At 41.9% G+C, this 18,385-nt stretch overlaps 1 protein-coding gene across 3 annotated transcripts in view; it reads right to left on the reverse strand.

The window, feature by feature from the left end:
• The window catches only part of Cpne4 (copine 4), a 501,318-nt gene extending 484,386 nt beyond the window's left edge, over positions 1–16,932 (reverse strand). The window contains exon 1 of one of the 3 annotated variants that reach the window (XM_063248997.1): positions 16,685–16,932. In XM_063248997.1, coding sequence (XP_063105067.1) covers positions 16,685–16,737 — 53 coding nt within the window. In that variant the 5' untranslated portion in view covers positions 16,738–16,932. Of the gene's footprint in view, positions 1–13,636; positions 14,087–16,684 lie in introns of those variants that run through there. The other 2 variants (XM_063248995.1, XM_063248996.1) reach the window with 2 other exon arrangements.
• Between the last annotated feature and the right edge of the window lie 1,453 nt (positions 16,933–18,385).

The raw sequence follows: 18,385 nt of genomic DNA on the forward strand, positions 1-18,385 counted from the left end.
AGAGCCAGCGTGTCTCCCTCCCAAATGTCTGAATTAATAAATGATAACCCCATGGTCAAATCCATGGAGCTGAGCAGATGGAAACCTTGGCTCTCTTCACAGGAAAGGGGCAGTGGGAACTCCTGTTCCCAAAGGGGGCATAGCACATGCTTTGAATCAAGAGTCGGTGATCGGCTCCACTTCTGTCCCCTTTCAACCCCCAGAAGTAATCAATTTATAGCCTTCCTGCTCCCTGGAGACTAATTTTGGAAACTTTGCAGAAGTGAGATTTCCACTAGTGATTGTCAGTACATGAACGAAGCAAAGGTGATGAAAGGGTGCTGTTATCCCATATCCTGCACATCTGGAATGTGCCTAAGACTGCCCCCACACACTGGAAACAACCTCAAGAAGGCCCAAACATAAGCAATAAACAAAATGTTCTTTAACCCCATCTCCAGAAACCAGCTCAAAATAAGCGTCAAGCACAACTTTTGATCCTCTCAGTTCTTAAATCCCTGTGTTTCTCTTCAGGTAAGACGCTCGATAACACTGACAACAGATGGCCAGACTTTTTGTAGCTGCCTACTAACTCCAGCTGATGCTAAATAAATTTGACTCGTGATGACTCAGGAGACAGGCTGTCATTCTGGCAGATTAGGGTACAGAGTCAACAAGGATGTTTCTGTTTGCCTTGGTTTCTCTCTCGCTACTACTGTGAATAATTGCCATGAACAATGACTCTTTAGGGATTAGAGATCTCGATTTTTAATGTGGAGATATAACACAGACCACTAGTAATTCATCTAGAAATACACAGCACTTACAGTGTGCAAACTCCTCACAATGTATAGCAACAAAGTTTTACCACTCAGCTATATGGCCCATTATCTACATTTCTGAATATTATCTTTTAGATATTTTGAAACTTGTGCATATTTCCTATCTGGCTATATGAAAATACAAATTTCCACAAGTCAATGGCTTGCTAAGCTTTTTCTCTAGTGAGTCAGATAGCATGGTGTGCAGGTCATGCAGTCTCTGTTGCAACTATTCAGGTCTGCCATTGCAGTATGAAAGGGGCTGTGTGCATAACAGGTATTCTTCTGTCTGCAAGAGACTTTACCCAAAGAAGAACAAAAACAACAATGACAACAACAAAAATAGATCTAAACTCTGGTATTCCAGAATTGAGCCACGGTGTACAGTTCACTGACCCCTAACCTATCTAGTGGATCCTATCTAACCATGACCTTTGTGGACTGCAGATCTTAAGTTTGCCTAGATCAGTTCTTATTTCATGTCAATCCCCTCTTGGATTCCTCAAAGATCAAAATATATAAACAAAAGAAAAAAATCACAGGACAAAGTGCTTATATAATGATAACCAGCTGTTAGAATTACTCGTAAAACACAGAAAGGGAATAGAAATCATATAAAGAACTACTCTTTGGCCACTCTAGACAAAAGGTATGGAAGGTCTAAATCTAGGTAACCAAGCATTGAGCCTCTGTAAGTGAATATTATCTCCTTTTCTGAGCTTTGGAAAGATAGCATTCACATGATACTACACAAATTCATATCATCCCATCCCCAGAGAAAGTAATTCATCTTTTCTGACTAAGACACCAAGTTTATTTTGGGGCTGCCTGGTTTGGATGGCAAATCAAACACAGAGGAGACATAGACAGAATGTAGGTCTGGTCTCCAGCAAGCAGAAGGAGCTGAGTAAAGAACAGGGGAACCCAACTACTTTCGGTTTTTGTGCCTCCGTTAGAAAGAAGGAGTTCTCACAAACAGCCATAGCAATCTGCAAGGTACCAGGGCTCATAATTTAGAGTGAGCATATGTATTGCTCACATGAGCCTATCAGGTCAGAATTTTTAGAACTCTGAATAAAAAACTCAGCTAAAAGAGGTCAGAGGAGGTAGCTTCTCCTGAGACATGTCCCAGACTGCTGCTTGATGTGGCATGAGAAGGAGTTGGTACTTGCTAGTGTGATCACTCATGCCTGGACACTTCCCTGCAAGTGTCCCCCTCCAGAAGTATATTTCTTATGCACAGATGCCATGCAAATGGGCCCACACTGCCTGAGGCCAAGTGGCAGACAGGTGTCATGGTGAATTTCAGCTTCTGCTAAGGATGACAATGATCATCTAGCATCACACTTCTTTGGGCATTCTTGTTTTGGTGATGGGTTGTGCCCTGTGATACCAATCATCTAGATAAATACTTTAAAAGTTGACCAATGATTCAGATGTTTGGTGCCAAAAAGACCACAATTAGATAACCATCTCATTCCCTCTTTCCTAACTTCTCATCTAAGGAACTGTTACATCTAAACAACCATATTGATCTTGCTTCAAAACCTCTCTTCATTCATTTGTTTTTACAGAAATAAAAGGAGATCTGAACTCACTGATCATCAGTTGAGAAACACGTTGTTGAGTTATGTCATCTCTGATTCAGTTGATTTTACTCATCAACACTTAATGATACCATAAAACATTCAGAGTCAGCCAGAGCACCAACATGGCTGAACAACCATGGACTGTTACACACCAAAGGAAAATATTAGTAGAAATTCTCATTCCTGCTAGATAATGAATAAAAATGACAGAAAATGGCAGTATTTCAGCAGTTAACCCATGGGTGATTGTCAAATTTACAAGACAGCCTCCAGCACTTGCTCCAGCCCATTGTCTGTCTGCTTTTCTTACTGAAATGCAGCAGCAGATGTGATCCCTGTACCGCTCCTTTGGGCTTCCCCAGCAGTAGCCTGTGTCCGGAGGGACCTGAATGCAAGGTGCATTACAAACTTGTATGAGCTATTAGCTTTCACAGTGCTCTTAGTCACAAAGAATAAATTCACCCTATCTTAGTTTGGTCCAGGATTAATACTTCATTGCTTTTCCTTTAAACAAACAAATGAATAATTAAATATTTGAAAGGCAAAGCAGCCTTTTTTCAGGAAGACACCACTATTAGAAAATGCAGGCAAAGATTTTTTAAAAATCTCTTGTATTAAAAAAATTTAGAAGGAGATGAGAAGTTTCTCATCTTTGATGTCTACAAAAGTCATCAAAACAAACTAAGATTTAAAATCTAGGAAAGATGCTATAATTTGTAGCACTGCTCACTGCAGTACCACTTAAGGGGTAAATAGCTTTTCTAATATTGAAAATGTCAATAGATTTATACACATAAACAAACTGTAAGAAATACAAGAGGCAGAGACCTGCAAAGATCATCAGGCTTACATAAAGGCAACAGGCATGGAATCTATTGTGGCTGGGTGCAAGGCAGACAGAGGGTGAAAGGCCATCTGTAGTGAACAATGAGAAATGACCCTCTTTCATAGGGATTGAAAGAAGGCAAAGGACATTAAGTGGGACCATTTTGATAAATATCCATGGTCAAAGTTCTCTTGGCAGTCTTGCATCTCAGTGGGAAAAGTCCTTGAAGCATACAGTGTAAATCTCTGGGTGCTTTCAGACATTCAGGGACCTGAAAAATTCCTTATTCTCCTTTATGACATCCTGTGCTGCCAATGACAGCCTTGGTGCTAAACTGAGTTCCCAGTTGAGAATAATGCCTCTAGTGGAAGAGTCAGCTCCAATTTGAGCCTTATACAAATGTTCTTTGGCATGTTGGATTATTTTTAAGACTGGAAAGGAGCTTTGAGATCAAAAAATTTTAGTATGCTTGTTTTGGTAGAAGGACTATACTTTTTTTTTAGCAAAATGGTTTTTAAGTTTGTTTTGTCTCCTCTGTCTCCTAATGTCTGTGCAACTACACACAAGTGACTCTGCTTCTCTGATTTTCCAGTTTGTATGGTTCAAACACGTCTTCCTTACAGTTATTTTGTACAAGTGCATCTTCTCTGCTGAAATATAATGATGAGAAGCTCAGGATTGTGTCTGTCTTGCTCAATATGTATGCTCAGAGCCTCCCATGCCACTCTGCATGATATAAATTATAGTGAACTGATTGACAGGATGTGTGAAGCTTAAATAGGATAAGGTGAGCAAAGTGCCAGTGAGGTAGTACTCAGGGTAAGTGTTGTAAGTGCTCAGCAAACGTCAGATCCCTTTCTTCACCACTAATGCTGTTCACAGTTGCACCAGACAGGACATAAAATACACAGCTCATGTATATAAAGTACATGCACCAGACAGGAAATAAAATGCACAGCTCATGTATAGAAAGTACTTAAGGAATTGGTTCTTAAAGTGTGCTCTCCATGACAGTACCATGATATCATCCATAGAATGGTTAGAACTACAATTTTTTGAGTGCCACCTTAGACCCAGAGTTAGAGACTCTGGTTCAGCAAGCCCCCCAGAAGGTCACAATTCGTGTTAACATGTGTGATACTTGGTTTGAAGTTAACATGTATGATACTTGGGGTGGCTTCTGATCTACTGAATACTAGTGACATTTTAGATTTTCACAGCAAAAAGTGTCCAATATGTTGTCTACTGCCAACAGCTTAGGATCCTTTTTGGACAAAGATAGGAGATTCTTAAAATCAACTATGAAATATGCCTACTGCTGGCATTGCAGGGTGGAATGATTTGCCTTGTATTCAGACCTAAGACCAGTATAAACATAACCTGCATTTTAAATATTACTGAAACCATCAGAAATAGAGGACATTTTTCTTAGAGAAATCCCAGCTTAAACCCTTTGCATTTAGGGATTAGAATACAGAGAAGGTAAGGAGGAAAGGGAGAAGGAAAGTAAATGACTATATCAGAAGCCATGAAAAGTACACATTTTGTTACTTAATTCTAAAAGACCTCATAAACACACTCCTAACTTTCACAACTCCCATACAACAAAGTAAGTCAGTGCCATTACAATAATTAATTACTCAAAACTCAAATCTTTGAGCAGTAGCACCAAATAACACAATTCGAGCCATTTCCACATGCCAGCAAGCTTCACCCCCACCCTATGACATAGACACTATATTATCTTCACTTTGTATCTGCGGAAACTGAGCTTCAACAAGTTAAATAGAGCTGGCATTTAAGCCTAGGAATGTCTCACTCAAATTTTATGTCCTTCACCAATAAATAATCCTAACTCACTAAATACAACACAGTGTACAGTCTTGCAAACAGAGTGGAGCACATTTAAGGTGAGGGTTATGATTTATAATGCATAAGGCAGAACACACACATAGCCAAAATAATCCTTGAGAAAAAACTCTCATGAATTATTCATCAAATGCAATATATCTTACAGACATAACTGATTGCGGTAATATTTCTGCATAATTCCATGTATTCCATGTATTCACTTATATCATATATCATTATATCATATAATATGAAGCAAACAATCACAGGATAATAAGGGTACTTTCAACAAATGAGTGGGGGTTAAGAGATTACTAAATGAGATTTTGAATAAGTTAAATACATTCTTGGCTGGACACGGAGCATCTGCTGAGGGACTAGGCATGCACATAAGGTGACAGAGGGAGTGCAGCTGACCCTCCACATCCATGGAGCAAAGCAACTGCAGATTGGAAATTCCTTTTTTAAAAAAACTGTGTCTGCACTGAGTATGTATGCTTTTTGTTATCACTCCTTGACCAGTATGACAATTCTTTATACAGCATTTGCATTGCACGCATATTTTCAGTAAACTAGGGATAATTTCAAGTATACAGAAGGATGTGTGTAGCATCCACACAAATGCTGCAGCATTTTCTGTAAAGACATTACATTCACAAATGTTAATAACCACAGAAGTCCTAGAGCCAATCCCCCCATGGATACTAAGGCATGGCTGCATTTTATGTACCAAGTGGTTCTGGGTTCTCTGGAATCCTACCAGGAAGTGCAGTACACAGCTGCTACCCCAAAAGAGGAGTAGACACAGTTGAAATTTTCTGTTACAAACCACATGATGTAGGGTGGTTCACAGCCAGGCCATTTAAGGATATGGAAAAAAATTAACTTCAATATAGAGAGTCTGAGCTTAATGAATAGCCTGGTTTTAGGATTAGGAAGGGAAAACCTTAGATGTACTCATTTGCCAGTACTTTGACATTAATCAAATCATTTACAAAGCAGAACTAATCATATCAAATCCAGAGAAGATGCATTTTTAGGGATTCCATGAGGTTATGTTTATATATTTGAATAATTTTAGTTTTTCCATGAGGTGAATGTAGATGATGTGAATAATTAAAAATTTTTAAAATACAATATTAGCCTTAAAATTAACTCCAAAAGAGCAGCAGCAGAGGTAGAAAAGTAAGAGGAACCAACACTTAGTGTATATTTATAATGGGTCAGGTCCTCTCCTGTCTTATATAGGTAACTCTTTGCCTACTTTTACAAATGAGGAAATTGGATACAAACAGGTAAGGTTGCTTATGCAAAGTCAAACAGCTACTGAATGGCAAAGCCAGGGTTCAAGCCAAATCCGTTGATTTCCATAATCTAAAGACTTATCAAAATAAAACTCCACAAATATGTATTTGTTTTTATCAAACTGCATGGCAACCCAGTGATTTCCTGACGCTCTTCCTGACATAAACATCCTAGTCCCCCAAAATTTTCTGGGGAAGGGATGATTGGGGCCCAGGCCCTGCCTGAGTCCAGCCATGAGTAAGACAGAGAGCCTGGCCTGGTACAGCAGGAACTGCAGAGGACAGGTAGTGGAGAGTCCACCTGGAGAACTCAGGACAAGGCCAGGAAGCAGCTTAGAAGTGACTTCCCCTTGCTGGGCCTCTGTTGTCACCTTGTTTGGAAACACACAAGGGACTGCCCAATTCTCATACTCTCTGATTCCAGACAGCCATTTATTTTCTTGTCTCTTTAAAATTAAATCAGGCCAGGTGCTATGAGGAATGTTACTAGCTGTCCTACATTCAACTATTTCCACCATTTGCCTCTTACTGTTCCTCTCCTCCTACATGATTCACGGTCAAGTCACAGAATTCAAGGGGCACCTGCATGAGAAGGTCCAACCACAGTGACTCCAGAGCAGCGCAGCCCACCTTACGGCTGACGCTGACACGGGATCCAAGCCGGGTGCCCACCCTTGCTTTTTATTCATTCAAACTTCTTCGATTTTTCCATTTTGTCTCTGAAATTTTTGTCTTTAAGTTACCTGTTCAAAGGCATTATCTTAGTTACTTTTTTCTTGCTGCTAAGACAAAATACCTGACACTAAAGGTTAAAGGAGGAAAGGTTTATTTAGGTCACAGTTTCCAGAGATTTCAGTCCATAATTGGCTGGCTCCAAGGCAGGGTGCCATGGCAAAGAGGCAGCCATTCAGGGTAGCAGAAACACCAAGAGCAACAAGAGAAGAGGGAAAGAGAGACGACAAGTGTCCCTTTGCGTCCCTTGCACTGTACCAGGCTACAGTGTATCCTACGGTGGGTAGAGCACTCACACCCTTAATCCCAGCACTGCACTAAGAATCAGTCATACACATTAGATTCAGATAGCTCCACAAGAGCCCATCTAAAACTGCATGAGGCTTTAGGGAACACCTAGACACAAACCATAACAGGCACAAAAGGTAACAAAAACATCAAGTCACTTCCAGTGCCTTGCTAACAAACTAAAAAGCTTTTTATCATCTTAATAATGTAAAATAATGCTTTTGCAATCTACCACTTTAGTTACTTTTTCATTTTATTGGCATTTTGTATCAAATACATTTTGCAATATTTTAAAAATAGAAAAAAATTTAGATCATTTGAGGCCCCCTATTCACTGTTAAGTGTTCATAGTGGTGGTAGGTTTGTTTCTATTTTCCTCAAAAATCACTTGCATGTATGAACGCATTAACTATTTAGGCACTTATTTTATTTTAACACCAATGATAATATATACAGAACAGTGATACAAGCCGACTGGGTTTAAGCATCTCTATTAGCACTGTTAAATATATGCATGAAACTAAATGCTGCTGAATACAATTTACCCCTTCTCCTTCATCTCCTCAAAATAACCCTCCATTGACCTGGTTCTTTAAAAACAAAATGAAACATACACACACAACTGCATATAACAGGACTTGCAAAAGATCACCTCCCAGGTTCTTTGAGACAAAGCTAGTGACTCTGTCTCTCACCTGGAATAATCTTATCTCTCTCTCTTCACACTAATCAACACGAGTTTTAAGTTTTTTTCTCCAGTATTTGTCTATTTGTCAAGCCTGTGATGTCAAAAGATAAAAACCTCCTATTATCCTCAGTGCCAAGCATAACTCCGGGCATAAATGCTGTTAACCATTATTATTCAACAAATGAATGCACGAGACCTTTCTCCCCAAGTGGGCTGCGGAAGCGAGAGCGAAGGAGAAGCATAAAATTTTCAAAGACCAATCCCAGAAAACAAGCACAGGGATCGCATTTGCAAGATAGTTTTAAGCCCTTTGCAGTCATAGGCATTCCTAGCCCCATTTCCCAGGAGCTAACATCCAGCGGGGCAAAGTAGTTCACAGGAAGACTTGTAACTTGGAAACTACACACCAAAGTTTCGAGATCCAGAGCTCTTCCTCTGAAAATAGGCCTAAGTATAAGCAAACAAAACGTAGTGGGACTGCGAGAAGGTGTGGCAGTTTGGAGAGCAGTCCTGCCACTGAGCAACCTCATCAGACTGTAGAAGAGATAAAAAGGATGCTAAAGACAACTTCTGGCACCACTCAACGGTGGAGCATTTGGACAAAGAGCTCAGAGATGCTGCAAAAGCCAATATAATTCATGCCTGGGTTCCCTGCTGGGGCTCCATCCATGCCTCATGCTTAAGCACGTTCCTAGGGTATCTGGGAAACTCCATCCCGGAGAACAGAAGTCACGCTCAAGGTCCCCTAGAGGCGGGCTCTGCCGGTGCTACGGCGCCCTCTAGTGACCACCTTTTCTAATGGTCGCTCTCTAACCCGTCCTAGACCCCGCAGCCCCTGGGGCTTGCCCTGCGTTGTGCACCAAACAGCTGGCCTCTGCTCCTGCTCCTGCCCTGCTTGCAGCAGCGGTGAACTACCCCCAGAGGTTCGGAATCTTCTGTATAGAGAAGGCCTTTTGACCCATACACCTTAAATCTGAGCAAGTGTCTAGGTTAAACTGAAATATTGTGTTTCCTCCCTGATGTTTCCAAAGAAAAATTTCTCTAGATTTTTCGAGTTAGGTATATTGTGTTCTGAGCCTGAGATAGAAAAGTAGTGTTCGAAAGGCTGTTCTTTCCGAATGGACCTTTAATTTAAAACTGCCAAAGATTCCCCTGTGGATTTCTGAAACTGTAAATGCATAAAATCTCTTTGTTTGCTTTATTGACCCAATTGTGACATTTAAAATAGAAAGCTAAGACTATGCATAGGTAATTCTTCACTAAACATACACATTAACAGATAGCTGCAGACAATGATTTTGTACAAATTCAATCACATCTATTGGGTCAATATTGCACTGGCTCCAAGACACAGGATATAATAAGTTCCAGTCCTGCTCCTCTAAACCCGGCAACAGAGGTGGAACCCCTCCCCCATCATTTCCGACTCATACTCTGTGCAAATGACCAGTACTCGTGGCGCCACGAGTTGGCACCATCACAATAATTATCTCCAGATAACTCAAGTCTCTTTATGAGGGAGTAGTAATCAAGAGGACTGTTAAATGAGTCTCCCGACCTTGAACAAGTCACTTCTCTGAGGTTTAGTCTCTATATCTGTAAAATTAGATAGTTGGGAGTCAATAAACTCTCCTCAGACTCCTTTCCAGCTCAGAGAATCCCAGACTCAAAGTGATAAAGTTACTATTCACCGTGCAGAAATAAGCCTAGCACAGACAGCCTTGTATGGGCTCACCAACCCATTACAGTGCTCCACAACCAAAGAACCGAATACACCTTTCCAAAGAAGACATCCTTGTCACTGGTTTCTTTTCCAGACCTGCCTCCAGACCTTCAATATTTACTGAGCTAAAACGCAAGAGGTTCTCAAAAGGCTTTCAAAAAATATACGTGACAAAAGATTTCCTAGGATTTGCCAATCCAGGGGAAATATATTCAGTACTATATATCATATATATTTAGTAGTTCTTAGAGCATATATAAAGCTCCCACATAAGTGAAACGTTTAGTACAGACTGAAGATACTTATAAGCACTACCATGTTTTTATTATGCAGCCACAAATTTAAGCAGACATGGGTGAATTTAATGCTAATTAAACTCTTACTATAATATTTTGAAGCGCACTGAACACATAGTATATCTTACCTGATCCACATAAAGAGCTTGATTTTGACCTCAGCATAAACCTTCAGAGAAATGCCTTAACCAGAGAATGAATCTGTAACCTCAACCTAAATTACTAGGTTTGCAACCCCAACTTAAATTAACATGCTTCTTCCCAAAGAGAAACAGGATGGTTAGGACATCCTAAAAATAATTAAAAGCTACCATCAGTTCTTAACCATCTATACTCAACCAAGAGAAAAGCAACTCTGTTTTATGCTGGAAGGTCATTTTAATGCAACAAAGAATGTTCTTGAACCATGTCACATTTTATTTTGAATGCTTTTAAAATTTTCTGTCTTGATATTTTGTAACTCCAGTGTACTGGCTACTGTTGCTAAGGAAATATGACTTTGGATTACTGCATCCAAGGGGGGTTTTGTTTTGTTTTAAAATACTAACAAGACAAAAATGGAAAAATCAAATATAGGGAACACATTTAATCCTTTTCCTCTTCAAAAATGACCGAAATATAGATTTTTCTTGTCACATCTCTGATTTAAAAATACAAAGGCACATGAAATGATTTTCACAACTAGTGTGGAGGCCTTCTGCAGGCAATCAGGTGGATTTCATCAGAGCACTCCCAGCCTTGGCTCTGGATCCACATCTGTCTAAATGGGTGAGGTACCCCCAAACAACTGCTGACCTCCAACACATTTCCCTCTGAGTGGCAAAACTATTTCTTTATGCGAATAAATATGGCCCTGATAGTCTAGTGTATTATCTTTCATTAATCTGCAAAGTGAAGATAGAAGAAGGCATGATACCAACCATATAAATACATTTAATTGAGTTTCAAAAGATTGTAATGCAGATGTGAATACATTTCACCATTAACCCACTTTTTGCCTCTGTGATTACTTTTTATAAAGATTTTCGGTCAGTGATAACTGGCTAAAACTAATAAAGAGAACTGAAGCTTTCTTCCATTTAAAAAAAAAAAACATGTAAACTTTCTGGAAATAGATTTGTTTCCTAGTAACTAGAACAAGGTACATTTAATCAAAATCCATATGCAGATCAAGAAATACTTTAGAACAAGACCCCTTTTAATTAAAATCTTTAAAAGCAAGATCCCCTTAAGACAAACTAATAATTCAAACAAAATGTCATGCTGCTACTAGACACTAGTAGATAAAAAAGAAGTCTTCCCCTCTCTATTTACAATTAGAAAGAACTCAAAAAAGCTCCAAGCAACTACTCTCAAATAAATAGTTGGCATTCTAGTAAAGTGTTTGTCTCATGTCTATGTCCCACACTAACACATGCTAGGTCTGTATCTGGAAGAATAAAAAGACAGACTCCTCACAGGAAAGGCATTGGTTTCATGCCCAAAGAGTTTGCACATGACAATACACAAGTAGACCACTTGTTACATTACAGCTAAGCTTTTCTCACACAGCCACAGAAAGTTGTCCAGTATTCAATGTCTGCTCCTGCTATGAACAATATGGCCTTTTATATAATGCTCAGAGGGTATCGCCTAGTTCTGAGGTGTTTTGAGTTTGAACCTGTGAAGCCATCAGAATCTTCCCATCACAGGTAAGTGAGGAAATTTGGGCCTTTATTGTTACTCACCATTGATACCAGTATTCTAGCTGAATCTGCCAGATCCCCCGCTATTTTTACCTACCTCTCTGCATGTGACAACTCTGAGCAACTCTGAGCTCAGAGCCTTGATCTGCTAGATCGACTTTGTCAGCCTCTTGAAAGGAGGCAGGCAAATCCAATGAGTCCAACCCAGGAGCGCAGCTTGGTGAGGGAAATGAAACATCAGAAGTCATCTAATCACAGCCAAAGCCTTCCTGAGCTCTGCCTTATCTTCTGGTTAATAAAAAGAAATGGGAGATTCCTAAACTTTGAAGGGCATCAAATAAAAGTTATTTCATGCCTCTGGCTTTTGGGTGGATGTGCTAAGCAGTTTAGCCAATGAATACAGTCATGGATTCAAAACATCTGTACCTTAGGAAAGTTTGTAAGTTTTTGTTTTTTAGTTGGTTTGACACAAAGCAAAAAATACTAATATTTTTGTAAACAGAAACTGTTAAGAAGGAAGTAGAGGAGAGAAGTAGGGAGAAAATTATTTGAAGCTAGGATGTTGTTTTGTTTTGCTTTGTTTTTTAATAAGAGCAGGATTTGATCTCAGTTTAAGAACATTTGTTCTTAAACTGTACCTTGTACAGCTCAAAATGCTGTTGAGGAACAGAAAACAAAGGGATTCAAGAGAAACCAGAAAAAATCCCAGCAAAATCGCAAAGCATGAAGAGTTGATTTGTACATTTTCCCAAACAAAGCACACAGATGCCAGACATATCATCCCAGAGGTGCTGACAGCCTAGTGAATCAATGGGTCAGTGCTCGGGTTGGGGACTTTTCCTAGACAGGTCTCTGGCAAAGTTTCCCAGGGCAGGCTCCTCCACTCTTAGAACTTCCTGCACCTCCTGAGACCCCTAACCAAGCCTTCTTTGACTCATCTCTGCAGCTCTGTGTGTGAGTGCGTGTGTGCGTGTGTGTGTGTGTGTGTGTGTGTGTGTGTGTGTGTGTGTGTGTTTTGTTTTGCCCCACCTGGAGCCTGCCAAGTTCTGCCAGAAGTCACACGTGTAAGGCATCGGAAATGGGGGGCAGAAGTGGAGGCTTAAAGCCTTTACGAGGAAGGAAAAGCATTTCCTAGGAGAACTTCGGATTTGGCCTGCTCCCCACCGGAAGGTAATCCACATGCCTCTGACACCCTCTGATTCTCTTCCCTGGACTCAGTCCTAACAGTCCTGGGCGTCTGTGCCCCCAACGGGGCCTTAGGGGTCCCTTAGCCCCAACCCTCACCCTGTGCCTTCTGCCTCTGCCTTCTTCAGTTAACAGAGGAGGAGAGTCAAGGCGCTGCAAGCCTGCGATGAGAGTTAAACCAGGGAACCCGGAGGAGCCCAGTTTAATATTATTGGGACCTCAAGGAAAAGGGGGGAGGAAGGAGTTGGGTACGCTGCACTCAGACTAAAGGTAGATCGAGCCACAGGGTAGCGTTTCGCTGTCCCGCAGCTTTTGGGGCGTCAGGAGGCCAGCCAGCTGCAACTTCGGCCAGGACGTCACCTCCCTCCCACCGGGTTCCTAGGACAGCCTCCCCTCCCCCAGACCCTCAGCGCGCGACCCCTCCACCTCCACGCGCCCCACCCAGCTGGGTTAGGGGACTTCAGGCCAGAAAGCCGCACGTAAGAGATTAAAGTTCCTTTGCATTTAAGGCTGCCTGCAAAGGCTTCTTCCAACAACAGCGAAGATAAACAAGCGAATCCGAACGAAAACCAGGGCATCTCAAAAGTTGGTCCTCCACGCAGCAGCCCCAACAGACTTTGCAACCCCGGCGCCCCGAGAACACAGGAATCAGAGTTGGCGTTTACTCACCTGGGTGTGACAGCGTCCAGGCGTGCAGAGAGAATTCAGCCCGGGACGCGCTGGGTCCCGCCCCCAGGAGGCAGGGTCCGGCCTCAGAGCGCAGCTGGGCGCGGTGGGGTTGGGCGGAGGTGGCGGGAGGGTCGCTCTCCCCTCCCCCTGGGTCTTCCCGGTCAGTTTAGCAAAAGCACGGAGCAAAGCGGCTGAGAGGAGAGTTTGGTCCCCCAGGAAACCCCGACTCCATCCTTGGGTGGGGGCGGGGCGGGAGGGTGACAGCGTGCAGGGTGCCGCTGGGCGCTGCCAACTCCGAAAGTAAAGAGGAAGGAACTGGGAAAAGAGGCAGGGAGCGGGGTGGGGGGAGGAAGGGAGGAAGGAAAGAAGAACGGGAGGAGAGCGGGTGGTGGGGAGACGGCAGCTTCTTACAGATTGCCACCTTCTGACGAAACCATGCGCCCCGCACCGAGCGAGATACTAGTTCTGCAGCCTCCGCGCGAGCGCCCCCTGCGGGGTGGTTGTGGCGGCCTCGAGCGATGCCCCGAGCCTGCACCCCACCCGGGTCCTGGCCTCGCCACGCCCGCGGTCCTGGCTTTAGTCTCTAAGGGCTTGGATTCCGCTCCTCCACGCTAGAGCGGCAATATCGCGGGGGGCCAAGAGAGGATGGGAGTTACACTTATGTTTTGGGTTTTGTTTTGTTTTGGTTTGGTTTTTTGCACACATTCAAGGAAACTTCTTGGATGGATGCTCAACTGTCCCCAAACACGGCAGAGATGGTGCTTTCTCACTACCCTCAGTGTCCACTGCTGAGCCTGACGTGTGGCAGGTGCCTGAGAATTAATTTAGCAAACAAATGCATGAATAAAGGAAAGGACCACTAGTCTTCACCCCAGGCTGTCTTCCTGAAAACACCTCCCAAAGAAGATAAGGAAATGCTTAGGGCGTACCTACACTTAAAATAGACGTAAGCGTGCTGTCGTGTGTAAGGGGTAACCACTGTCACATGGCATGAGACAGAAAGAAATAGTGACTTTCTCATTCCAAACTTATTCAAAGTCAAATTCAGGCAAATGAACAATGGAGAGAAACGCTGTGCATTGTCTCTGATCGATTCTGCACCCTAAACTAGGCAATTAAATTCTCTCTGTATATAGATATTGTCCAAATCACAAATTATACTTCAGAATCTGTGAACTAAAGTGCATAAGAGGCTCTCTCTGACTTTGAAAGACATGAAAGGTGTTACCTTTCTGGACAAGAATACAAACAGATGGGAGGTTCTCCTTCCCCATCCAGTTTAGAGGGTAATAAGATCTCTCGCTGGGTGAAGGGGTCATCAGCCAAAAGCTTTTTTGTCAGCAATAGATCCTAGTTTCAAAAGCCAAAGGGGAACTAATAGGATAAGGAGCAAGACCTCACTGATAGTTGTATAGAACCATTCAGAAATCTTCATGTTTTGTTGTTGGTTTTTTGTGGTCGTAGGGGTTGAACCCAGGACCTTCTTGTTAAGCAACCTTCCCAGATTTTTTTTTTCAACAGGTAAACTGAGTTGCTAAATTGCTCAAGCTGGGCTTGAAGTTGCAATCCTCTTGCCTTAGTCTCCCAGAGTGCTAGGATTACAGGTGTGTACTCCTGTGCCCAATCCATGATCTTCAAGGAGCAGTGAAAGAGCTTTAGGAAGAAAAGAAAAAGCAATGTTTTACTTCCTCCAGTCATCTCCTGAGCTCCTCTGAAATAAGATAGCACTAAGTGTGAACCCTAGAAAGACTCCAGCCTTCAGTGCACAGAAGTTGCCACGTGAATGCATGGGTTTGCTTTGATTGAGAAAACTTGGGTCATGAAATCACACACAAGCCAAACACCAAGGCCCTGGGATATGGGATTACATTAATGGGTCAGGCTTGCCATGCAACAATGTGCTTACAGCATTCTAGAACCCCAGTGGAGCCCAACATGAACTACATAAACTGGAGGGAAAAAGAGTGTCCCTCCAAGGAACACACAAGACTTCCCTATCAGCAAAGGGAGGATGGACGCTGGGAAAGCAAAATCAGCAAGTGTTTTCTAATTCCCTCCAGGTTCTATCAAGAAGTAACATTGAAGAAGAACTTGAAGTTTGTATTGGGCTGAACTCACAAAGATGAAAGCAAGAAAGAAAAGGGAAAGTCATTATTCATTTCCTGCATGTTGATCGTAAATTCTAAAATTTAAGTCCCATAAAAGTGGGTCATATGTCTCTATACTGTCTTGTTCATGAGGGTAACCCAATGCCTATAAAAGTGCCTGTCACTTAGCAGGTAGTCAGTAAATATATTTTAAGTGAAAATGCTTTAAATACCTTAGAGATCATTTAATATAAACTTCTTTTTTATAGGTCAGAGAAAAGAAATTAAGATGTGCCAAGCATGTACTATTTCCAGGAATCTCTTAGGCACTGTCTCTCCTAGTATTTAATTTTAACAGTATCCTGCCCAAGTAAATTTTATTATATCTATCAAAAAAAAAAAAAAACCCTTAGGATCTGGGTGGTCAGAATGAACAGACCAGAGACACAATTAGTTACCAGGGGAACAGAGAGTGATCACTGAGGCAGGCTCTGAAGATGACAACCAAGAATGGAGAGCACATGGGTTATAGAACAGAAGTAGAATCAAAGCCCATAGAGAAAAAAATCTAGTACAGTTATCTTTGGCCCCCATGTTAAAATCATAGGAACACAAACTGAATGCAACACCACAACTTGTGACAAATATGGTTTCCGCTGCCAGCAAGCTTTGGCTCCCAAATTAGAAACAAGCAGTTGCCTACGAGCCAGTATGCAGAACACACGTGCAGATTTCTGCCAGAATTTCTTCTCAAGGCATGCCACTGAAGGTAAATTCAAAAGAGCCTCTTTGCAGGGCATAGAAGAGGAATTCCTCCTTGTCTCACATGAAAGCAGCATCTCATGTGTATAAGCAAAGATTCCTAACCAGCTGATGAGCTCTCCATCACAGCCCCCACAGCAAAGTACCCACCAGTCAGAGCCTCCTTAGCAATCATAATTCCTTTGTCTGCATCACTCACCTCCTCCCAACTCTCCTTTTCGTGGATCCTGAACTGCTGGGATCTACAGCCATGGTCAAAATTATCTAAAGTCAACGCACAGAGTGATGGCGGCACTGGTGTTGCCAAACAGGAGCAAGAGGTCCCTGCTCTGTGCAGATCCGCTTGCCGGGTCTCGGATGGCATAAGGGAGGCATCCGCTCTGTGTCCTATGCCAATATGAAAGGCATCTCACCCATCAATGTGACAAGTAAAATGCTGGATTTGAGCCAGGGAACAAAAAGGAAGAACTGTGGATTCTCCCCAGTGCAGTTGATACCATTTTTTGAGGGTGGCAGATGATGGAGAAAAATAGGCATAGAGTCAGCGCCCTGCTTTGGATCCTTCCCTGAGTGAGTCAGGATGAGCATTTTGTTTTGAAATTCAATTTCTGTTTTCTTTTTGAGCTGTAGGATGATTATATACTCAACTAGTCAAGGATACTGCTGTAAATAATAGAATTTATTTTGGGAGTGTGGATCAAATAAGAACCTTGAATCTCACCCCAGGGTTATTTATAGCTTAAAAATGTGTTCTTTTTTCCATTTCTTGTGACTGATATGTCTTCCTCTGGTATTTCTCTGTGTGCCTGAGGTGCACTGGATTGCTGGAAAGCAGGGAGGAATGCTCCAAGAAAGCTCTTCTAAAATGCCACAAATTAAGGAGGAACTAATACACACATTCTGCACTGAAGCAGAGATTACATCCACTTTCAGTCAGCCTTGCATGGGAGCCCTGTGCAACTGTGCTGCTTCTAACACTCAGTAACAAGCTACACTGTAAAGGACTGCCTTATACTTTGTCTACCAATAGGTGGCATCAAAATCTATCTAGGTTTTCTTCACTGTGTTTGAAAAACCATAGGCAGAGAGCATTTTCTTTCTGAAATTTTTCACTTTGGTGAAGTTTCACTGGTGATATCTTAAAAGGCTGCTAAATTGGCTATTTATTATTTCAAAGCAGATTATTTTCTTTAGGTTTTAGTGAAGCTCCTCAGTTTCTACACTAAGCCTCAGTTTCCACACTGTAGAACAAGGCACTTAATGAAACTCAAGCTCTAAGGTTTTGCTTTTCACCTGAATATTATCTTCCTAGGCACTCCAATTCTCACACTTGTGATAATCCCACAGGACTCCATTCCTTTGCTTTAAGAAATAATAGCACGCAGCTACCTGTCTGTTGAAGAAACTGCTATCTACCCAGGCTGCATTCATGTTTGCTTGTTTGTTTTTCTTACTAAGAAATGCATAGCTTCCTGGAAGGCAGCCTCAAGCCCACATTTTTCAGCCTTTCTTGTAGGTAGAATTCTCATGGAACTAAGACTTACCCTCTACTCACCAATATGGAAGCCACTGAATATGGATATTCATTTAAATTTAGTAAAATTAGACATTGCCTCAGTTCCTCTAGCCACTATATATAAAATCTTGCTGTATAGTTCAGGTTGGTCTTGAACTCACTATGCAGCGCAGGCTTAAATTCACAGTGAGACATTCAGCTAGCAAGAGCCTTTCTGCTTTACTCTTTCCTTTCTTTTCACTTGAACGTGAAGGCAGGTCAGCAGTCACCTGATCACAAAATAGCATTTGCAGAGGCAGGCTAAGCAGTAAGACACAGTAAGACAAATGGAAACTGGGACTTTGATATCATGAAAACAACTGTATTATTACTAGTACAAGAAAA

Source organism: Cavia porcellus, unplaced genomic scaffold (genome assembly GCF_034190915.1).
Source record: "Cavia porcellus strain 051 isolate PalLab524CR breed Dunkin Hartley unplaced genomic scaffold, mCavPor4.1 scaffold_5, whole genome shotgun sequence".
In the NCBI taxonomy this organism is placed as follows: Eukaryota; Metazoa; Chordata; class Mammalia; order Rodentia; family Caviidae; genus Cavia; species Cavia porcellus.